This window comes from Phyllobates terribilis, unplaced genomic scaffold, assembly GCF_046119375.1.
Source record: "Phyllobates terribilis strain yellow unplaced genomic scaffold, ASM4611937v1 Scaffold_12__6_contigs__length_324123572, whole genome shotgun sequence".
Taxonomy (NCBI): Eukaryota; Metazoa; Chordata; class Amphibia; order Anura; family Dendrobatidae; genus Phyllobates; species Phyllobates terribilis.
The window spans coordinates 159,855,306-159,878,679 of NW_027362772.1; the positions used below are offsets into that span (position 1 = coordinate 159,855,306).

The window sequence follows — 23,374 nt, forward strand, 5'->3', positions numbered from 1 at the left end:
CACATTCATTACCTACACCCTCTGATCCTAAAAGACAGGAATTTTGTGTCCCCTGTATGAATGGAGCAGTAGTGCTCATACATGACCCCAACAATCTATTTCACTGTCTATGGGACCGATGGTCACACATGCACTACTATTACATAATTGATGTAAGTTTTCTGAAAAAAAAATTTTTTTTGCAGAAGTTTTGTTGCTTTTTGGCTTTTTAGCACTTTTGGTGCATTTTTTGGGTCTTTTGCAATTTTTTCAGATTACAGCATGCTCTAGGTATGCCATATCTGTAAGCCATTTACCCATAAACTTTTCTGTAGAAGAGAGCAAAAAAATGTCTGAATTAAAATGAAAAATAAAAGACGCAAAAAATGACTGGTAGAAAAAAAAAACACTTAAAATTTCTATCACTTTTTACGAACCAAAAAAATTATGGAAAAAAGGACTATGTATGACAGAAGCCTTAAATTACCCTTTTTTGATGTTCTGAAAATAAAATGATTGAAGGGTTAACTGATTCTTAAGTGAATACTTTTTCTCTCGCCATGGACACACAACAGGTCTTTAGAGGGGGTCCGATCTCAGAGATTGTCCTCAGTAGGCTGAATAAGTGACCGAGTGCTGACTGCGAAATAAAGGGACAGCATTCGGACCAATGTTGTCCAGCACTCAGACCAGGGTGGACATATCATTGGTGCAACTTGTGCAGTCTCACAGAGGTCAAATGGGGTAAGGGGGCCACTACCACCTCCAAAGAAGGTGGAATTTTGCATTACGATAAGCTATTGGAGTGCAAAGGGTCCATGTACTGTTCTTGCACAGTGGACTTTTTTGTCTGTCAGCCAGTGACTTGGACCAATCTTATTCAACACTGAACATAGTGTTCTCATGACCCTGTGTTTCCGCAAGGAAATTTTTTTTAGCATGCTCTAGTCCAATGTTCTCCAACTCTGGTCTTCAAGAGCCACCAGCAGGTCATGTTTTCAGAATTTTCTTAGAATTGCCCAGGTGATGAAATTCTTGCCTGTCCAGAAGATGCAATTATCACCTGGGGAATACTAAGGAAATCCTGAAAACATGACCTGTTGGTGGCTCTTGAGGACCAGATTTGGGGAACACTGCTCTAGTCATTTCTTTCAAGTCCAACAAATCGGATCAACCGTATAGCATCCGATTTTTATGGACAGATTGCAGCTCTCAACGTAGGAAACTGTATTTGGTCTTATAAATTGTATTTACTTCTGATGTATAAAAGCAAATTCCGTACAGATAACAATACACATGAAAAATTGTCCTTTTTTTGTGGATAAAAATCAGATGATTTTTTACGGTCATGTGAAGTTAGCCTAACAATCTCTTTGGGTTACGTCCATTTTTCATGTACAAGTTCTATACATATTTTTGTCGGCTAGCACTTGTACCTATGATTGCCTATAAAGCAGTTCACATGTCCAATTTTTTGGCAGACTGGGAGATGTAGGCAAAATCGCAGAGTTCGATATTGATCCAAGTGTCGAATGAAAATCGGCAATGTAAGTCTATGAGTTACGTGAAAAAATCAGACAGCACTCGGATATAGAGATGAGCGAACTCAAACTTACAAGTTCGGAGACAGTGCCTGGTGCAAAACGCCGAACACGAACTTCTCATCCATTTTAAAGTTTGGAGTTCCAAGGGAAGAGAGAGAGTTTTTTTTCCAGGTACAAAGTTCGGGTCTCCATTGATTTCAATAGGGATCAAGTTCTGGTTTAAGTTCTGGTACCCAAACCAAACTTTGGAATAAAGTTTGGGTCTAGTACCAGAACCCGAATTTTCACTGGTCTACTCATCTCTTCTTGGATGACATCTGAGTGCAATTTTTCACTCTGGCAGATAGGTGACGGTGGAAAAACTTTTTTGTTTGTTTGTTTCACCGCCGAGAAAAACTGATGAAACTCGAATTAAACTCGGATGAAATTCTGATCAAAATCACTGATCACTAGGATCGTTTTTCTCATTCATGAAAAAAGAAACTGACCTCTAAATGAGCCCTAAGAGGCAGTCAACACTGGCACATAAAGCGGTGTCCTATAGCGCTTTTTATGTGCATGATTAGGGCATATTGAAAGTTTGTGTTTCATATAAATTACATTGTTCTTTCTTCTTGCACCTGGCATTTTCAAGAAAAAAACTTTTTTTAAAAAGTAAAAGTAATAATGAATGAATGAATACTGACGGCATCTGTAGCTTGGACAACAATCCATTTCTGGGTCAATTGTCATGATTGGTTTGTTTCCATTACAAGAAGGGACGGGGCTGCAAGGCTCACATTCTGTAAAAAAAACACGTCTGTCAATAAGAATCCTACCATACAAATATAATATGTGAATATCTCTTGGATGCCAATATGAAATGTGACATATTGTACAGTGACTTACCGCATTCAAATTCAGGGCAGCAACCATCCGAGAATACTTGAACTGGTTTAGAACCCGTCATGAAACAATTGGCTGTCTGGCAAACCACATTGTCACATTTCTACAAATAAAATAATGATGAGTCCCATCAGATAATCAACATGTATAAAGCCAAAAACAACTGCAAATATATATGTATACCATAAAACATGTAATCCGGGATTGTGAAAAAATCTGGCAATCACTTAAGGAGATCTGTCACCAGAGTTGAAAATCCAAAATGCATACATTATTAAATAATGGCCAGTGTGAACATGCTCCTATACGTTGCATGTATACCAACTTATCATTTCTTTCGGTTATAGGATTAAACTGATTTCACTGAATGTATATATTTCAGGTATACTTACTCCAGGTGTTGGGGTCCATACAGGAGGAGGTGTCGTTTCTGTAGGCACTATAAGATAGAACAATTTTTTAACCCTTGCCGTTTTTTTTACCATACACTGGTTTTTAGCCAAAAACATTAACAATCCAAAAACATATTTATTTTCTATATTTTTTCATAAATTAATAGGACGTGCAAAAATAATCAGCTTTGTAATATATTTTATTACAAAATTGTTCTTTCCCTACTTATCAATCTCAATTACACTGTCTGTGACTGCTCAGAATCTCTGCTCTTACTGAAAACCACGAGGAATGATGGAGTTTTCAGCCCGAGAGTGGGACGCAGTGCTCCGGGGTGTGAGGAAATGCTCTCAACTTACCACAATCAAAGGATGCACAGCATGGATCATCTGAACTTTGCTTCACAAGGAGCTTCTGGCCAGCAGGGCATTGGTATTCGGCACATGTAACTCCATCACATACCTGTCAATATTACAAAAATAAATATTGTTAATATTCATCTAAAAAGAACTAAAACATTTTTTGTGATTTATATATTCAGGTTATTACACATAGACTCCGATAAACGTAATATATAATGTTACTTACATTGGGGGTTGGGGTCTGTATAAATATGAAAAAAATATATATTAAAAAAATGTAAATCAACCACAATATATCAAAAGCATTCAGAAAAAAATTCATCAACCCAAAATTGAGGAGGGAGATTCATCAATGTATGAATTTATGGTGCACATAATTTATGGTGTACTTTCTCTACAGCACTCCTAAAGGGGAAATTAGGTATTGCACATTGTCCATCCTCTATGTAATGTAGGATGAGCCAGGTCCTCCTACTTTCATATATTAAAAGCATTCAGAAAAAAAGCCCATCAACCCACAATTGAGGAGGGAGATTCATCAATAGTTTCATGGAAAGTATGAATTTATGGTGCACGTATTGGCACATATCACTAGTCATGTTAGGTAATTCTTCATATTTGGCAGACAATAATGTTTGTACCAAAAAATATAAACTTTAGACCATCCCCTTATTTGTTAGACGGGTATTTTAATAACCACAAATTGTCTCCTTTGCTCACACTCTAAACTGTAATCTGCAGTAAGTGTGTACTTTCTCTTCAGCACTCCCAATGGGGAAATTAGGTATTACACATTGCACATCCTCTATGTAATGTAGGATGAGCCAGGTCCTCCAAAGCGAGAGACACTCTTTTTACCGCTCCCAAAGACATCAGTATCCAGAATAGAGATCTCTCCCAAATTAACACATAAATCTCTGACAATATATATACAAAGGTATACAACTAGACAAGCCCTCAAATAAATGTGCTGCATTTTGCAACACCGTTTATTACTTTTTTTTTACACTTTCCAAAGTAAGCATAGCCCTAAAAAATGACTTAAAACTTAAAATAAATGTATTTAGAAACATATTTGATAATTAATAATTTACTTACGGGTTCAGGGTAAACTGGGAAAAAAAAGAAAAAAAACTTTTTTTAAAGAAAAGTAGGTACAATACAGTAATTTAAACTTTCAAGATGTTTTGAGGATGCCAAAGTATAGGACAGTGATCTTCCTCTATAAATCTCTTTGGATCATTTAAAAGGGAACTATCAGGCAATTCATGCAGCCCAAACTGGAGGAAGCATGAATCAGACCATGGCTGCGTGATTACAGCTAGGTATTGCATACTGTTCTATGAAATGCTGCAACGTTTCAGAAAAAAATATACTTTGAAGATTCAGCCAGTGACTAGTCGATCTCTGAACAAGGCCGGCTCTTCCCAGCGCTGCTGCAGCTAATTGGCAGGTCTCTCCCACATGTGCACATAGTGAGAGATCTGTCAATCACCTGCAGTGATGCTGGGAAGAGACAGCCAAGGGCAGTGCTGGTGTTACGATACTGACGTAGTACTGCTGGAAACCAGTGGTCGAAGGAACACAAGCAGGAAGAGCAAGTGGTAGTAGAAGTTCTTGAAGTTAGCAAGGAGTTGTAGGAAACAATCCAAAGATGAATTAGAACAATCTAGGTAAGAATGCAACTAGGCTAATAGCTAGACCCAATACTCAAGCAATGAGTGTCAGTTCCATGTGGCTTTAAGTAAGCTCAAACAGGAAACAAGATGGATTCCATAGATTCAGAATCTGCCATCTTGGTAAAGGCCAATTGCAGAAAACAACAGCAGCCTCCAGTGGTAAGGAGTGAAACTGCAGCACAATAATTAAAGCGAACAATAGCAGCCACTAGTTGTCAAACTGTAAAAGATCAACAGAAATCCTGACAGCTGGACTAGTCTGGTCTCTTGCTATGGTCACTGGTCGAATCTTTAAAAGTAAATTTTCTCTGAAATGCCGGAGCATTTCATAGAACAATATACTTGGCTGTAATTATGAAGCCAGACTGCCATTCATGCTGCCAATGGCTTGGGCTACATGAATCAGGTGTCAGGTTCCCTTTAATTTACACGTTTTTTGTAGATAGATAGATAGATAGATAGATAGATAGATATGAGATTGATAGATAAATATATAGATAGATAGATATGGGATAGATAGATAGATAATAGATGGATAGATAGATACATAGATAGATAGAGACATAGATAATAGATGGATATAGAGATAGATAGATAGAAAGATAGATAGATAGATAGAACCAAAGAAGAAAAAAGAAAACAAAATGAGCATATACCCTATAGTAAATAAATAGTACTATTACATATAAATAGCATAGGGTATTTAGTTATCACTATTTTGATAAAAACAGTGTAAAAGCTATATAGCTTTGCACATATACCAACTTGTGCTCTGGCTCATTTCTTTGGTTTTGCTGTAGTTTGTTGCACTTTGTACAGACACGGATGTGGCCCACCTTTCTAAACTAGGCATGTAATCTATATAGCATCCCATGGACAGGTGTCTGAGCTAGTCGGGCTCCTGTCCTGCTCTACCCTTATTCACACTGAGGTCGATTGACACATGGTAAGGTTTTAATGCTTTGACTTTGTTTTAGTTAGATAGATACATACTGTAGATAATTAATAATAGATAGATGATAGATAATAAATAATAGATAGATAGACACAGATAGATAGATAATAGATAGATGATAGATAGATAGATAATAGATAGATAGATAGATAATAGATAGATGATAGATAGATAATAGATAGATGATAGATAGATAATAGATAGATAGACACAGATAGATAGATATATTGATAGATAGATAGATAGATAATAGATAGATGACAGATCAATAGATAAATAGATAGATATATTGATAGATAGATGATATATAGATAGATAAATAGATAGATATAGATAATAGATAGATAGATGGATGATAGATAGATAGAGAGATAGATTGATGATAGATAGATAAATAGATAGATAGATAATAGATAGATAATAGGTGATAGATAGATAGATAGATAGATAGATAGATAGATAGATAGATAGATAGATAGAAAAAAAGCTTACTGCACTCGTATGCCTGGCAGCATGGATCTTCTGAGGGCACTTCCACTAAGTTGCCATCTCCTGTACAGACTGTCGTAGGACAGTCGACACCGGCACATTTGATGGGTGGAGTTGTCGGAGGTGTCTCGATACCTGTCAAAGAACCAAACGTAATTCATTATTTTTATATTTTCAATCTAAACATCTGAGCTCAAACTTTGCAGTAAGGCTCATTGTGCACCGTTACGTTGGCTAACAACCCAGTTGATGGCTCTTTCCATAGGTACTCACACTCATATGCTGGACAACAGTCAACGTCGGGGTCTCCAATTCTAAATGGTGGACTTGAATCTCGACAAATAGGTAGAGGATCGCAGATTACCTGGCATTCTGAAAAAGACAATGCATTGATTGGTGAGCACAGTGCACGTTATCAGTGTGAGGTAGAAGGAGCAGATCTGAAGTCTAGAAAAACTTACGACACTCGTAGCGTGGGCAGCATATATTATCCCATGGTATTTCTGCGAGGTCAGCACCATTCTTAGTACATTTCACTGGTGGCTCACAGACGACATTTCTGCATGGCTCCTAAAATTCATACACACATAATATTATGGAAAAGAATGGTGACTACTCAACGATACACAATTGCTTATTTTCCATATCATTAACATTTCTATCCATCCTGTGATTTCCATAATTTCATGACTTTTCCCTCTTGGTGTTGAGTAGAGATGAGCGTTGTTCTACTCGAACTGTTCGCCAATCTCAAATTCGAGCTGTTTTGGGCGGTGTTCGAGGTTATGTTCGAGAAAAATTCGGCTGTTCGAGGTTATGTTCGATAACTGTTCGTGCACCAAAATCATAACTGGATTTTTTCTCAGTAATGATGAAAATTAATGTTAATACGCAGTTTGAGTGTACAGCGGGGTGGGGGAGGGGCAGGGGATGGATCTCTGCAGGAACAATGAAGATCTCCATTTTTTTTTCTCTTTCCCGCATTTGCAGTGGGGAGGTGCAATCTGTCAGCCTATCAGCAGCGCACACACGGAGCGAAGTGCTTTTTTTCACACAAGCAAGGGCATGTGTCATTGGCAGTGTATGTCACATGTCCTTGCCCTATAAGTCTGAGAATGAGGTAGAACAGATGGTTGAGTCTGCAGAGCTGTTTACTCATACTATAGCCTGGGAATCAGAGGTCGACTCCAGCGCTTCTGTGAATCCAGACGAGGAAATGATCTGCACTGATGCCCAGAATCTTTATGAGTCGGATCCAGGACCAGACGCAGAAGGTTCTGACCATAATGTAGACCCTCATTCCCAAACTGTAACTCCTGTTGGTGGAGACAATGAGGAAGACGATGATAAGACTCAAATACCTGATTGGAGCGACAACTTTAGTTTTTTATCAGGGCAGGAACAGGTTGGCTCTGAGGACGACGGGTGTGATAACGCACAGGGTGATGATGATGAGGTTGGAGATCCCACTTACTGTCAACCCACAGTCAGCCAAGAGATGAGGTCAGCAGAGGAGGTGGAGGAAGATGCTAGTGACGACGAGGTCAGGTTGCGCCTTCCTGGACAGAGACGTAGTACTGGAAGCACGTCAACAACTGCATCCTCAAACACAACTCTGCCTCTCACCACAAGTCGTGGTGGCTCTTCAGGTCGCATGGGTGCTAAGCCTTGCATAGCCTGGGCATTTTTTCAGATCGATAAAGATGACCCAACTCGTGTTATCTGTAACATTTGTCAGCAAAAGCTAAGTAGAGGCCAAAAAATACATAGTTTGAGTACTTCATGCATGAACCGGCACATGGACATGAAGCATAAGTTGCAGTGGGAAGCTCAGTGTGCTACAATGCGGCCTAGCCGGCCGGGCCAACCACCGTCTGCCATATCTTGTGCATCCGCGGCCTCTTCATCCTCTGTGACTGGGGGGACAGCAGTCACACCTGTTTTGGGGCGCAGACCTGCCACCTCTTTACCCGCAACAGCCAGCGTGATTGGCAGGTCATCATTTTCTTTGGAGGTGGTAACACCAGCTGGTGTTGAGTGCTGTCCGACATCGATAGCACCACCTTTGGATCAAGGCAACCTAACATGTCCGCCTGCATCTTCCTCACAGACCGGTACTTTGCCGGGGACACCCTTATCAACCCCGTCTAAGCACAATAGCCAGCCCTCGGTCCCTCAGATGTGGACAAGTAAAAGACCATTTCCTCCTAGCCATGAGAAAGCTAAGAGGTTGAATTTCACCATCTGCAAGCTCTTGGCTACAGAAATGCTGCCTTTCCGCCTGGTGGACACAGAGGATTTTCGAGACCTTATGTCCGTCGCAGTGCCCCAGTACCAGATTCCCAGTCGGCACTACTTCTCAAAGAAAGGTGTGCCTGCGCTCCACCAGCATGTCGCACACAACATCACCGCTTTTTTGAGAAACTCTGTGTGTGACAGGGTGCATTTCACCACAGACACTTGGACGAGTAGGCATGGACAGGGGCGTTACATGTCGCTGACTGGGCACTGGGTAACTATGGTGACAGCAGGACAAGGGGCTGCTGTCCAAGTCTTGCCGTCCCCACGAGTTGTGCGTCAATCCTCTTTATGTCAAAGTTCCTCCACTGTTTCTGCCTCCTCAACCTCCTCTCGGTCTTCCACCTGCACCCAAAGCCTGTCTGGTCATGCCACAAGCTTTCTAACTGCGCAGAAGGGATCCTGCACACCTCCTTACTATGCTGGCAGTAGGGCTCAACGTCATCAGGCGGTTTTTACATTGAAATGTCTGGGAAATGTGAGTCACACAGCTGAGGAGTTGTGGTCAGCTCTGGAGAACCAATTTCATGAATGGTTGTCTCCACTGGACCTGAAACCAGGGAAGGCCATGTGCGACAATGCTGCAAACCTGGGTGCGGCCCTTCGCCGGGGCAATGTCACACACGTGCCTTGTATGGCTCACGTGTTGAACCTGGTTGTCCAGCAATTTTTAGCCCACTATCCCAGACTAGATGGCCTTCTGCAGAGGGCACGGTCGCTGTGTGCTCACTTCCGCCGTTCGCATCCCGCAGCTCAGCGACTTACATCTCTACAGAAGTCGTTGGGCCTGCCACTTCACCGGCTAAAATGCGATGTGCCTACCCGGTGGAATTCAACTCTGCACATGTTGCAGCGACTGTGGCAGCACCGACAAGCCCTGGTGCAATACGTTCTGACTTATAGCCTGGGCCAACGAGATTCAGAGGTGGGGCAAATCACGCTGGAGGAGTGGTCTCAGATCAGGGACCTATGCACCCTTCTGCACAGTTTTGAAATGGCGACGAAGATGTTTAGTGCTGACGATGCCATTATCAGCATGACTATTCCGGTGATTTACATGCTGGAGCACATGTTAAACAGAATTCGGAGTCAGGTGGTGGCACAAGAGGAGGTGGAGGAAGTAGAGGAGGAGGAGTTGTATGCGGAAGGGCTAACATCTGCAAGGTCCAGACGGTCGGCAGCACCAAGGCGGCAGGCATGTGAGGGTGGGGGAGATGGTTTTACCAGGGCGCATGGTAGCAGCCAAACTAGTGAGGAAGGTGCAGGAGCCCAGGAAGAAGTTGAGGACGAACTGATGGAAGACTCATCAGATGAGGGAGACCTTGATCACATTTCTGTTGTGCGAGGTTGGGGGGAGAGGACAGAGGAAGGAAGCATGATTGTTACCTCGCCACCAACACAACAGGGACTTGGTGCTCCTGGATGCGCAACACACATGAGTGCCTTCTTGCTGCACTACCTGCAACATGACCCTCGAATTGTGAGAATTAGAAATAATCCTGACTACTGGGTTGCCACACTGTTAGATCCCCGGTACAAAAGTAAATTTGCAGAAATTATTCCTGCCATAGAAAGGGATGCACGCATGCAGGAGTATCAGCAGAGACTGTTGCAGAATCTTACATGTGCTTTTCCACAAAATACCAGTGGTGCACGTAGTGAATCTCACAGTTCCAACTTGCCAACCGTGGGACCGTCAAGTGTTCAGCACTCAAACCGTAACAGAACCACAGTATCTGCTGGTAACATCAATTTTGCGGAATCATTTCACCACTTTTTTAGCCCATCCTTTGCAAGGCCACAGGAGACAAGAAGTCTGACACATAGTCAACGCCTAGAGACGATGGTACAGGAGTATCTCCAAGTAAACATTGAAGCCACGACTGTGTCACTGGACCCTTGCTCTTTTTGGGCTTCCAATCTGGATAAATGGCCGGAGCTAGCCACTTACGCCTTGGAGATCTTGTCATGCCCCGCAGCCAGCGTTCTGTCTGAACGTGTGATCAGCGCTGCTGGTGGTGTGCTGACAGATAAGCGCACGCGGCTCTCCACTGATAATGTAGACAGACTCACGTTCATAAAGATGAACAAATCATGGATCCGAAACGACTTTTCTACCCCTGTGTCATCCTGGGGAGAGTAAAAGCTTGATGATTGGTTAAAATCACCCTACCAACCGTTTTAAGCTTTCAAATTACTAATCATGTTTATCTGTATCTTGGCTGGAAAATAATTTGGGCTTTGTAGCAGTGTGCAGCACTGATTCTATTAGGCCATCTATAATAAGCTCCACCAGATTTAAAATTACTAATCATGTTTATCTGTATCTTGACTGGAAAATAATTTGGGCTTTGTAGCAGTGTGCAGCACTGATCCTATTAGGCCATCTATACTAAAGCTTCACCAGATTTAAAATTAATAATAATTTTTAGCTGCATCTAGCCCGGAAAATAATTTTGGGGCTCCGAGATGCGCAAGACACATAAGTGCCTTCTTGCTGCACTACCTGCAGCATGACCCTCATATTGTCAGAATTCGAAGTAATCATGACTACTGGGTTGCCACACTCTTAGATCCCCCAAACTTTTCGATCAACCTTTTCATTTTAATAAAGACCAAAAAAATGGTCATTTTTGAAATTATAAGCACTAGCAGGTTGTTAGAAACTGAAATCAAACAGTTTTCAACTCAAAACTTTATTCTAGGTGATGTTACATTTTCACATAGGACCCCTTGTTCGAAAGGAGCTTCTGAACTCTCTCGTCCATTGAATTTGTCAGGTTTTGGATGGTTTCTGCTTCAATTGTTTTGCATGAGGACAGAATACCCTCCCAGAGCTGTTGCTTAGATGTGAACTGCCTCCCGCCATCATAGACACTCCTTTTAATGATGCTCCAAAGATTCTGAATGGGGTACAGGTCAGGGGAGCATGGGGGTCACACCATAAGTTTGTCCCCTTTTATGCCCATATCAGCCAGAGATGCAGATGTTTTATGTGCAGCATGAGATGGTGCATTATCATGCATAAAAATGATCTTGCTGTGAAATACACGGTTCTTCTTCTTGAACCATGGCAGGAAGTGCTGTTTGAGAAAATCCACATACATTATGGAGTTCATCTTTAGCGCCTTCAGGGATCCTAAAGGGGCCGACAATCTCTCTCCCCATGATTCCAGCCCAAAACATTACTCCACCTCCTCCTTGTTGGCGCTGTAGCCGTGTTTGCGTGGGGTGTCCATCAACCAGCCATCCTCCACTCCATCCATCTGGACCATCGAGCGCTGCACGGCACTCATCCGTGAACAAAACAGTTTTGAAATCAGTCTTCATGTAATGTTTGGCCCACTGGAGCCGTTTCTGCTTGTGTGAAGTGGATAGAGGAGGTCGACAGGATGGCGTATGCACAGCTGCAAACCTCTGAAGGACCCTGCATCTTGTTGTTCGGGGGACGTTGGAGGCACAAGCAGCTTCAAAAACTTGTCTGCTGCTATGACAAGGCTTTTTTGCCGCTGCTCTTTCAACCTGACGTAATTGCCTGTAGGAAAGAGTCCTCAATTTGCCCTTATCAGCACGCACACGTGTGTACTGTGAATCAGCTACATACTTCTTGATTGCCAAGACACTTCATCCTGATCATCGCACAATGTTGATTGTAGTCATGCCTTGACCTAAACACTCCACAATTTGTTGCTTCTCAGCAGCCGACACATCCTTTTTCTTTCCCATTTTGGCAGAAAATGTAGGCTGCTTAATAATGTGAGACAGCCTTCTTAAGTAGTCTTGCCTTTCATTGGACACACCTGCCAAACTAATTAGCACAGGTGTCTGCAATTGCTTACAGTGATATAAAGAGCCCTGACACACATCACCATCAATGAGTTTAACTGACAAACAAACAAATTCTTCCCTTATCACTCCTAAACACTTTTTGCATAATAATTTGGAACGCAGTGTACATGTGCTTTTCCACAAAACACCAGTGGTTCACGTAGTGAATCTTACAGTTCTAACTTGCCAACCGTGGTCTGTATGGAGTTGTTCAATAAAGGGCCCAAAATTAAGATAACATAGATGGGAGAGGTCTCTATGAATAGGAATTCCTAAGTATTTGATACCCTGTGAGGGCCAGGCAAAGGGAAAGTTGGACTGGATGGAATCCTATATGGATTTGGGGAGGGATACATCGAGGGCCTCAGACTTCGCTGCATTGATTTTAAAATTTGACCATGTAACAAAGTGATCTATTTCAGCCATAACAGCATGGATGGATATATGTGATTGAGTGATATATACTAGGACATCATCAGCAAATAGAGAGCACTTGTACTCGGTGCCTCCCACCTCAATCCACCTAATATTGGGGTTATGGCGAATTGATGAGAGCAGGTGCTCCGTCACTAGGATGTATAAGAGAGGGGACAGAGGACATCCCTGCCTTGTCCCATTGGTGATTGTGAAAGGTGATGAAAATGTTCTGATGCACCCCCTGGGCCTTGGGACACCCGGAGCCGGACCCTTTTTGGTGGATGCTGGTGGTTGTAGTCTTCGTGGCGGCGACCCGGTTCCGTGGCTCAGGGTTGTCAAAGCGGAACTATTTATGTGGTTTTGATGTTTAAATGTCCGACTACGCCACCCGTGGATTGCGGTCAGAGTGAACCGCCGCTGCAGGGCAGACCGCTGAGGCTGGTGTTGTGGGTGCAGCAGAGCGTAGCATAACTCCCCACGGGAGGAGTATAGCCTCAGGGCAGTGTATGCGGAGGATGGGGGTGATGGTGCAGGGCAGCAGCAGTAACGACACGGAGTCAGTGATGCAGTCCAGGGCCTTTACTCACAGTTATTATTATCCAGACCACGTCTGCAGGTAACGGCTGCCCACGTCGTACTGTGCTCACCAGGTGAGGGGCTCAGACAACTCCCAGATAACTTTGGAGCGCTTCACAGGACCCCCTTTGTGTGTCCTTTGTCTGGCCTTTCTTACCAACCCTTCTGTCCGGCTGCCTCGGGCCTCCTCTTGGTAAACTTGGCGCCAGTTTCCCTGACCCTATGTGGTGCCTTCCTAGCGGGTGTAGCGAGGGGCTGCGCCACATAAAATGTCACAGCCTCCGGTTTCTAGCTGAGGGTCGTTTCCTGCCTCCACTAGTTTCGGGGACCGGTCTCCCCCTTTGGCCTGACCCCTCCACGCAGGTGGATTCGGGCGTGCGGTGGCGACTCGCCCGTCCGCACCCCTGGGATCCCTTCATTCCTCGTTCCTGGAGCCTTCTCCGCTCCTCTTCCTTCCTTCTCCCTCTTCCAGGCCTGGGCCTCTGTTACTAGGCCCGCCTCTGGAGCAGAGCTCATGCAGAGCCCCTGCTCCCTGCCACTTCTGCTCAGACTTCTCTGCACTGAACTAAGATGGTGCCCACCTTTTATACTCCCTTCTCAATGCACCCAGGAACTGCTTCCTCCCTGCTCCTGCACTACAGGGTTCCCCTTCCTCAGTGTTCCCTCCCCCCACTCCAGCCAGGGACAGGGACTGTCGTGCCCATCTCAGAGGCATATTGGTCGCCCTGCCCCACGGCAATGTGGTGTAATGCATGCAGGTGTCGGGTCCTGATCCACACTCCATCCTTACCTGAGAGTGAGATATCACACCTCTGGGTGAGGTGCAATACCTCTGTAGCAACCGAGCCCTCAGGGTGCTACAGTTCCATTTATCTTCAGCCTAGGTGACGTATTGTGATACAGGGCCGTGATTTTGGCTATAAAAGGGTCCCCTAGACCCCTACCCTAAGCTTTTTAAGAGAATCATATATGGCGTGCCAGGAGACTCTATGGAATGCTTTCTCAGCATCCAACGAGAGTATCTAATTACAAATTTTTAACTGCATCTAGCCCAGGAAATACTTTGTGCCTAGTAGCAGTGTCTGCTAGTCAGCGGATTATCCCGGCTGTTAAGCAAGCTACACCACCTGTAGTTTAGACACTTAATTTTTTCAAAGGAAATGCTTCGGGACCATGGGATACTCAGTGAAGAGCATCAGGAGGCACCCCAAGGCATAGGGGCTGGGACTGGCAGTAGGATGCCTTGCGGTGGAGAGCCGAGCTCGATCCTTATAAAAGCTTTTTAACTGCAGCAGCTTTAGTGGACGCTACTGGAGCTGGAATTACGCGGCTGCTGGCATGAGACTTGCCCTCCAATAGATCCTTGTAAATGGATTTAAAGTGCATTCATTCAAATTAGAGAGACAATTTAAATTAAAAAGCTTAGAGCTGCCTCCACCACAGGGGGGCTCGCTCGACCCACCAGCGGACAGGCACCAGTATTGGGAGAGGGGGGCTGGCCATCAGGGTTCACCGCGGCTCTGGCACAAACCCGGCGACACGGAGGTGACACGGGCAGGAGCGGACTGGCCGTGTCGGCTTCTCACTTTTTGGATTTTAGAAGGGCATGACATGCCTATATCTGTGTCTCCCCCTCCTTTTACTCCTCCACCTCTTTTATTTTCGCATGACTATATGTACTTGTCACTTTTCCATGTGTTAGCTATGTCTTCTGAGCAGTTTGTCAGCTTTTGGACACCTTTGAAGGTGTTTTCTATGTGTTTCTATGTGTTTTTGTTTGCCTGCCATTAGTTTTAACGGTGTTCAAAGGTGTTCGACGAACAGTTCGACGAACAGTTCGGCGAACACACGGGTGTTCGACGAACCGAACCGAACTCGAACACTACGGGGGTGGCTCAACACTAGTGTTGAGGCATTTCAATGTTAAGGCTTGCACTTTATATATCACTTAGAATCCATGAACCTTTCTAAGGAGCTCCAAAGCACAAATCAGGATCTCCGTCCACCAGATAAAAGTAATGATTGTATATCTGGTATGTGTATATTCTAAACTAAAGAGATAAGTTAATTCCTGGTTGAAGTTTTGGGGAATGGAAAAGTTTTGTGATTGTAAGATATGACGTAAGTATTGCGCCTGTCCATGAGCTACATGTAGTATTGCACCTAAGCCCCATTTAAGTTGGGGAGAGGTACAATATCAGACACTGCCCACAGATAGGTGTAGCCCTATTACTAGAAGAAAGCAGCCATACTTTTATAGTCTCAAACAATCACTGGAAGAACAATTATTTTTTTTAAGATACAACATGAAGGGAACAATTTTGACGTAAAACATAAAGTAGCAAAGTATAGCAACAATAGATTTAAATAATCTGCCCATAATACATAGCACAGAAAATTGAAGGCCTTATCCAGGACTTTTGCTCTGATGGCTCATCCTTAGGACAGGTCATCAATGTGTGATAGGTGGGAGCGCGACACCCAGCACCACCACCGATCAGCTGTTCATGGTGCCGATTACCAGAAGTGTTCAGTTGGAAAACTGTACAGCGGCGTCAACTGTGCGGTGGCCGAGGCTGGGTACCGCAGATCTGCCCTCTGGATAGAACAGATGTCCAAATGAAATCTTCTCATTTATGAGAAACTAGAAAATCTGGAGACTAAAGAGTATACAAGCATTGGCACAATTTGAAACTCTTGGGACCCAATGGAGAATCACCACTTGAGTGCCCAACTATCACAGGGTTATACAGTGGGGTAAATAAGTATTTGATCCCTTGCTGTTTTTGTGAGTTTGCCCACTGATAAAGACATGAACAGTCTATAATTTTAAGGGTAGATTAATTTTAACATTGAGAGATAGAATATCCCCAAAAAATCAAGAAAATCACATTGTATAAATTAGATAATTTATTTGCATTTTGCAGTGAGAAATAAGTATTTGATCCCCTACAAACCATTATGAGTTCTGGCTGCTACAGACCAGTTAGACGCTCCTAATCAACTGCCTTAAAAACTGCTGTCTTACATAGTCACCTGTATAAAAGACTCCTGTCCACAGACTCAATTAATCAGTCAGACTCTAACCTCTTCAACATGGGCAAGACCAAAGAGCTTTCTAAGGATGTCAGGGACGAGATCATAGACCTGCACAAAGCTGGAATGGGCTACAAAATCCCAAGTAAAATCACAAGTAAGACGCTGGGTGAGAAGGACTCAACTGCTGGTGCAATAGTAAGAAAATGGAAGAAATACAAAATGACTGTCAATCGATATCGATCTGGGGCACCATGCAAAATCTCACCTCGTGGGGTATCCTTGATCATGAGGAAGGGGAGAGATCAGCCCAAAATTACACGGGGGGAACTTGTTAATGATCTCAAGGCAGCTGGTACCACAGTCACCAAGAAATGCACTGGTAACATATTACGTCTTAAAGGTTTAAAATCCTGCAGTGCCTCCAAGGTCCGACTGCTCAAGAAGGCACATGTGCAGGCCCCTCTAAAGTATGCCAATGAACACCTGGATGATTCTGTGAGTTATTGGGAGAAGGTGCTGTGGTCAGAGGAGACAAAAATTGAGCTTTTTGGCATTAACTCAACTAGCCGTGCTTGGAGGAAGAAGGATGAGTACAACCCTAAGAACATCGTCCCAACCGTGAAGCATGGTGGGGGAAACATTATACTTTGGGTGTGCTTTTCTTCAAAGGGGACATGACGACTGCACCGTACTGAAGGGAAGATTGATGGGGTCTTGTATAGCAAGATTTTGGCCAACAACCTCCTTCCCTCAGTAAGAGCATTGAAGAAGTGTCGTGGCTGGGTCTTCCAGCAAGACAATGACCCAAAACATACAGCCAAGGCAACAAAGAAGTGGCTCAAAAAGAAGCACAGTGAGGTCATGGAGTGGCCTAGCCAGTCTCCAGACCTTAATCCCATAGAAAACTTATGGAAGGAGTTGAAGCTCCGAGTTCCAAGTGACAGCCTCAAAATCTTAATGATTTAGAGATGATCTGCAAAGAGGAGTGGACCAAAATTCCTCCTGACATGTGCGAACCCTCATCATCAACTACAAAAACCGTCTGACTGCTGTGCTTGCCAACAAGAGTTTTGCCACCAAGCATTAAGTGTTGTTTGCCAGAGGGATCAAATACTTATTTCTCACTGCAAAATGCAAAAAAATTATCTAATTTATACAATGTGATTTTCTTGATTTTTTTTGATATTCTATCTCTCAATGTTAACATTAACCTACCCTTAAAATTATAGACTGTTCAGGTCTTTGTCAGTGGCCAAACTTACAAAAACAGCAAGGGATCAAATACTTATTTCCCCCCACTGTAACAGAATATTTTTTTTCCAATGGGGTAAAGGGACTTTTTGGGAATCCATAGACTCAAGGTCTCCAGGTCAACTGCAACCACTGCTAGACCCCCTTTTTAGATACCAGATATTTGGATGTTTTTTTTAATCAAAATAGTGTCTACTAAGTACCCTATGTCATTTACATGTACTATTACTATTTATTCATTTAGTTATTGTTGTGTATTTGCTAATTTTATTGTTATCTGAGGTTTTGTCTGTTAAATGGCCACAGTGTGAACATGCTCCTACACGTTGCACTTTTACCAACATGTGTTCCAGCTCATTTCTTTGGTTTTACTGGTCTGATTCTCCATATTAGGGGATTTTTTCCCCTTAATATGGAGGAATTAACATCTGCCTCATGGGATTTTTGCCTTCCTCTGGATCAACATGTTAGGTTATAGGTTTGTATCTAGCTTCAACCTTAAAAAACTATGAAAGTATATGTAGCAACGTAAGGGGATATCCAGAAGTGGACAAGTCCACTTAAGTCATGATATAAATATATATATATCTGTATACATATCTTACCGGAGTAGTTGGTACCTGTAAAAATAAAATAATAAGTGCAATAGTTAGAACATAGCTTCCATAGTCGAGTAGGATGTTAAACTACTACTAGCAGCAAAGAGGATATAATTGGACAGAAAAAATGAAGTGTAGACCTTTATTTTAGATATCATTTGCTTATTGTAGTAATGTAAGAGAAACATAAGTTGCCATTTTTCCCCTTTCTGTCATGTCAATATACAATGTCATTGTTAGGTCTATAGACAATACTACGCAGTGGCATACAACATTGACAAGTAATGCTTTATTGAGTTTAATGTATATATTGTATAAAGCAAGCTCCCCCTAGTGGTGACTGCAGACAGACAGAATACTATTCATTGTCTCCAAAAATACTAATAAGAAAGTAATTATTTTTACTTACAGGTCTTGGAGGAGGTGTTGCTTCATCAGCTATAAAAAAAGCAATGAACATATTAAAGACATTATTTATTAAGTTAAAGGGGTTATCCCATCAACCCACATTCATTACCTACACCCTCTGATCCTAAAAGACAGGAATTTTGTGTCCCCTGTGTGAATGGAGCAATCTATCACACTGTCTATGAGACACGTGCACTACTTCTCACATAGTCCCATAAAAGTGGATGGAGTTTGGACTATGTCAACCTCATCCCTTCATTTGTCAAACGTTTATACACTATCCTTATTCAAAGCTATTCATAGAATATCCCCTTTCAGACATTCCAGATAAATGCATTCTCTTTTTTTTGATATTACACCACCTACATAATTGATGCAAGTTTTTTAAAATATATATATATATATATATATATATATATATATATATATATATATATTGCAGCATCTTTGCTGCTTTTTGGCATTTCAGCACTTTTGGTGCATTTTTTGGGTCTTTTGCAATTTTTTCAGATTACAGCATGCTCTAAGTATGCCACATACAGTTGAAACTAGAAGTTGACATTCACTATATAAAAAGACACATCTGCATGTTTTTCTTAATACATGAAATCAGAATAAACCTTTCCCATTTTAGGTCAATTAGGATTACCATAATTTTTTATATTTGCCAAATGCCAGAATAAGGAGAGAGAGAGAATATTTTAAGGCATTTTTATTACTTACTGCAAAGTCAAAAGCTTACCTACATTTCATTAGTATTTGTTACCATTGCCCTTAAACAGAATGACTTTGGTGAAACTTTGGGATATCCTTCCACAAGCTTCTCACAATATTTGGTCGGAATTTGGACCCATTCCTCCTGACAAAACTGGTGTAACTGATCCAGGTTTGTAGGTCGCCTTGCTCGCACCTGCCTTTTCAGCTTGGCCCATAAATTTTCAATAGGATTGAGATCAGGGCTTTGTAGTGGCCACTCCAAAACATTGACTTTGTTATCCTTAAGCCACTTTGTTACCATTTTGGCAGTATGCTTCAGGTCATTGTCCATTTGGAAGACCCATTTCCACCCAAGCTTTAACTTCTTGGCTGATGTCTTGAGATGTTGCTTCAGTATTGCCACATAATCTTCTTTTCTCACAACATGATGCTGCCAACCATGTGTTTCACAGTTGGGATGATGTTTTTAGGCTACCAAGCTTCTCCCTTTTTCCTCCAAACGTAACGATGGTCATTATGCCCAAAAAGTTCAATTTTAGTTTCATCAGATCACAGGACATGTCTCCAAAATTAAGGTCTTTGTTCCTGTGTGCATCTGCAAACATTAATCTGCCTTTTTTGTGTTTCTTTTGGAGTAATGGCTTCTTCCTGGCAGAGTGGCCTTTCAGCCCATGTTGATACAGTTCTTGTTTCACTGTGGATATTGACACAATCTTACCAGCTTCCGCCATCATCTTCACAAGGTCTTTTGCTTCTGTCAATTGAGTTGATATGCACATGTTGGACCAAAGCACGTTCATCTCTGGGGTACAGAACCCGTCTCCTTCCTGAGCGGTATGAAGGCTGGACATTCCCATTTTATTTGTACTTGCGTATAATTGTTTGTACAGATGAACGAGGCACCTTCAGGTATCTTGAAATTGTACCCAAGGATGAGCCAGACTTGTGCAAGTCCACAATTCTCTTCCTGATATCTTGGCTGATTTCTTTAGACTTTCCCATGATGCTACACAAAGAATCAGTGTGTTTCAGGTGTGCATTAAAATACATCCACAGGTGGATCTCTAATTAACTCATATGTTGCCAAAAACTCAGAAGCTTCCAAATACATGACATCATCATATGGGCAGTCCAGAATTGTTTAAAGGCATAGTAATCTTGGTGCATGTAAACTTTTGACTTTGCAGTAAGTAATAAAAATGCCTTAAAAGATTCTCTGACATGGGTGTGTCAGAGGTGGCAGACAGTCGCGCTGCAGTAGGTTGTAGGAGATCTCTACGGTTGGCATTGCAGACATCTTCTTTAAGGTGGAATTTTGCATTACGATGAGCTATTGGAGTGCAAAGGGTCCGGGTACTGTTCTTGCACAGTGGGCTTTTTTGTCTGTTAGCCAGTGACTTGGACCAATCTTATTCAACACTGAACATGCTGTTCCGATGACTCCATGTTCTAGCAAGGAAAAAAATTGCAGCATACTCTAGTCCAATGTTCCCCTACTCTGGTCCTCAAGAGCCACCAGCAGGTCATGTTTTCAGAATTTCCTTAGTATTCCCCAGGTGATGAAATTCTTGCCTGTCCAGAAGATGCAATTATCACCTTGGCAATACTAAGGAAATCCTGAAAACATGACCTGTTGGTTTCTCTTGAGGATCAGATTTGGGGAACACTGCTCTAGTCATTTCTTTCAAGTCCAACAAATTGGATCAACCGTATAGCATCCAATTTTTATGGACAGATTGCAGTTCTCAATGTCTTATAAACTGTATTTACTTCTGATGTATAAAAGCAAAGGCCATGTTGATGACAATACAGATGAAAAATTGTCCTTTTTTGTGAATGAATGAATGAAAATCAGATGATTTTTTATGGTCATGTGAAGTTAGCCAAACAATCTTTTTTGGTTATGTCCATTTTTCACGTACAAGTTCTAACCATATTTTTGACGGCTAGCACTTGTACCGATGATTGCCTGTAAGGCAGTTTACATGTCCAATTTTTTGGCAGACTGAGAGATCTGGGCAAAATTGCAGAGTTTGATATTGATCCAAGTGTCGAATCAAAATCGGCAACGCAAGTCTATGGATTACGTGAAAAAATCAAACAACACTTGGATATAGAGATGAGCGAACTCTAACTTACAAGTTCGGGGACTGTGCCAGATATTCAGTGTCTGGTGCAAAAAGCCGAACACGAACTTCTCCCGGAAGTCCATTTTAATGGTTGGAGTTCCAGGGGAAAAGAAAGAGTTTTTTTCCAGGTCCAAAGTTTGGGTCTCCATTGTTTTCAATGGAATTCGGGTTCTGGTTTAAGTTGGGTATTGTTCTGGTACCACGATCAAACTTTGGAATAAAGTTTGGGTTGGGTACCAGAACCCAAACTTCCACAGGTCCGCTCATCTCTACTCGAATGAGATCTGAGTGCTATCCATTTTTCACGGTGTGCTAGATAGGTGAAGGTGGAAAAACTTTTTTGTTTGATTGTTTGTTTCACATTCGAGAAAAACTGATGAAATTTAGATGAAAATCTGAACCAAATCACTAATGAAACTAGAATCGTTTTTCTCACCCATAAAAAAGAAACAGACTAAATGAGCCCTAGGAGGCAGTCAGCACTGGCACATAAAGCGGTGTCCTACAGCACTTTTTATGTGCATGATTAGGGCATATTGAAAGTTTGTGTTTCATATAAATTACATTGTTCTTTCTTCTTGCACCTGGCATTTTCAAGAAAAAAACTTTTTTTAAAAAGTAAAAGTAATAATGAATGAATGAATACTGACGGCATCTGTAGCTTGGACAACAATCCATTTCTGGGTCAATTGTCATGATTGGTTTGTTTCCATTACAAGAAGGGACGGGGCTGCAAGGCTCACATTCTGTAAAAAAAAAACACGTCTGTCAATAAGAATCCTACTATACAAATATAATATGTGAATATCTCTTGGATGCCAATGTGAAATGTGACATATTGTACAGTGACTTACCGCATTCAAATTCAGGGCAGCAACCATCCGAGAATACTTGAACTGGTTTAGAACCCGTCATGAAACAATTGGCTGTCTGGCAAACCACATTGTCACATTTCTACAAATAAAATAATGATGAGTCCCATCAGATAATCAACATGTATAAAGGCAAAAATATCTGGCAATCACTTAAGGAGATCTGTCACCAGAGTTGAAAATCCAAAATGCATACATTATTAAATAGTTCTCGTAGACCTGAGGAGGCAGGTGCACTTACTTTGAAACATCATATCAGAATGACCGCATAATCCTTTTTTGAATATTTTGCTACCTGATATTAAAATCGACTCACAAAATGCTTAATGTACAGAGTATATTCTGACATGGATTTTCAAAGTAAGTACACAGGCCTCATCTGGTCTAACATAGCTATTTAATATTTTATGAAATTTGGATTGTGAAATCTGGTGAAGTGCTATATCTTGACTTATAATTTTAAAGAGATAGTATAAGTTTTATTGCAATTCGGTGTTGGAAAAAAAAATGTGCTGGATTATCACATTTTCAGTTGTACAAACAAAACCTAAGATAGAAACAAAATGAACATATACTCTGATATAAATAAAAGTGCATATAAATAACATAGGGTACTCAGTAAACACCCTTTTTGATCAAAAAAAGCGTAAAAGCCATCTCACCAGCGTCAAGGTGACCCAGTTGGGATAGTCCTAACCTCTAGTATTAAACCATTACCATGTGTCAAAAATTAGCCCAACTGTGGACATCCAGCATCCATTTTTTCCACTCCTGGCCACCCTTTCTTTGAGCTGGACATTACGTTTATACGTGGACATTGCTGGGTGTCCACAGTTGGGTCCCGGTCCTGCTCGACACTTATTCACATTGACGTCACTTTGACATATGGTAAGGTTTTAATACTAGAGGCTAGGACCGTCCGACTGGGCCACCTTGGCGCTGGTGGGATGGCTT

General features: G+C 41.9%; 1 protein-coding gene across 1 annotated transcript in view; it reads right to left on the reverse strand.

Annotated features, from left to right (window-relative positions):
• Positions 1-23,374, reverse strand: part of LOC141171740 (uncharacterized) — a 199,764-nt gene that overhangs the window by 77,150 nt on the left and 99,240 nt on the right. The window contains exons 67-89 of the mRNA XM_073655384.1: positions 23,161-23,296; positions 22,959-22,967; positions 22,403-22,502; positions 22,199-22,294; positions 21,050-21,100; positions 20,788-20,868; positions 18,704-18,732; positions 18,435-18,503; positions 18,301-18,315; positions 6,748-6,856; positions 6,560-6,658; positions 6,290-6,421; positions 5,608-5,682; positions 5,185-5,260; positions 4,659-4,779; positions 4,262-4,275; positions 3,683-3,817; positions 3,553-3,568; positions 3,390-3,404; positions 3,161-3,263; positions 2,801-2,847; positions 2,412-2,511; positions 2,210-2,305 (exon numbers count right to left, since the gene is read on the reverse strand). Coding sequence (XP_073511485.1) covers positions 2,210-2,305; positions 2,412-2,511; positions 2,801-2,847; positions 3,161-3,263; positions 3,390-3,404; positions 3,553-3,568; positions 3,683-3,817; positions 4,262-4,275; positions 4,659-4,779; positions 5,185-5,260; positions 5,608-5,682; positions 6,290-6,421; positions 6,560-6,658; positions 6,748-6,856; positions 18,301-18,315; positions 18,435-18,503; positions 18,704-18,732; positions 20,788-20,868; positions 21,050-21,100; positions 22,199-22,294; positions 22,403-22,502; positions 22,959-22,967; positions 23,161-23,296 — 1,724 coding nt within the window. The remainder of the gene's footprint in view (positions 1-2,209; positions 2,306-2,411; positions 2,512-2,800; positions 2,848-3,160; positions 3,264-3,389; positions 3,405-3,552; positions 3,569-3,682; positions 3,818-4,261; positions 4,276-4,658; positions 4,780-5,184; positions 5,261-5,607; positions 5,683-6,289; positions 6,422-6,559; positions 6,659-6,747; positions 6,857-18,300; positions 18,316-18,434; positions 18,504-18,703; positions 18,733-20,787; positions 20,869-21,049; positions 21,101-22,198; positions 22,295-22,402; positions 22,503-22,958; positions 22,968-23,160; positions 23,297-23,374) is intronic.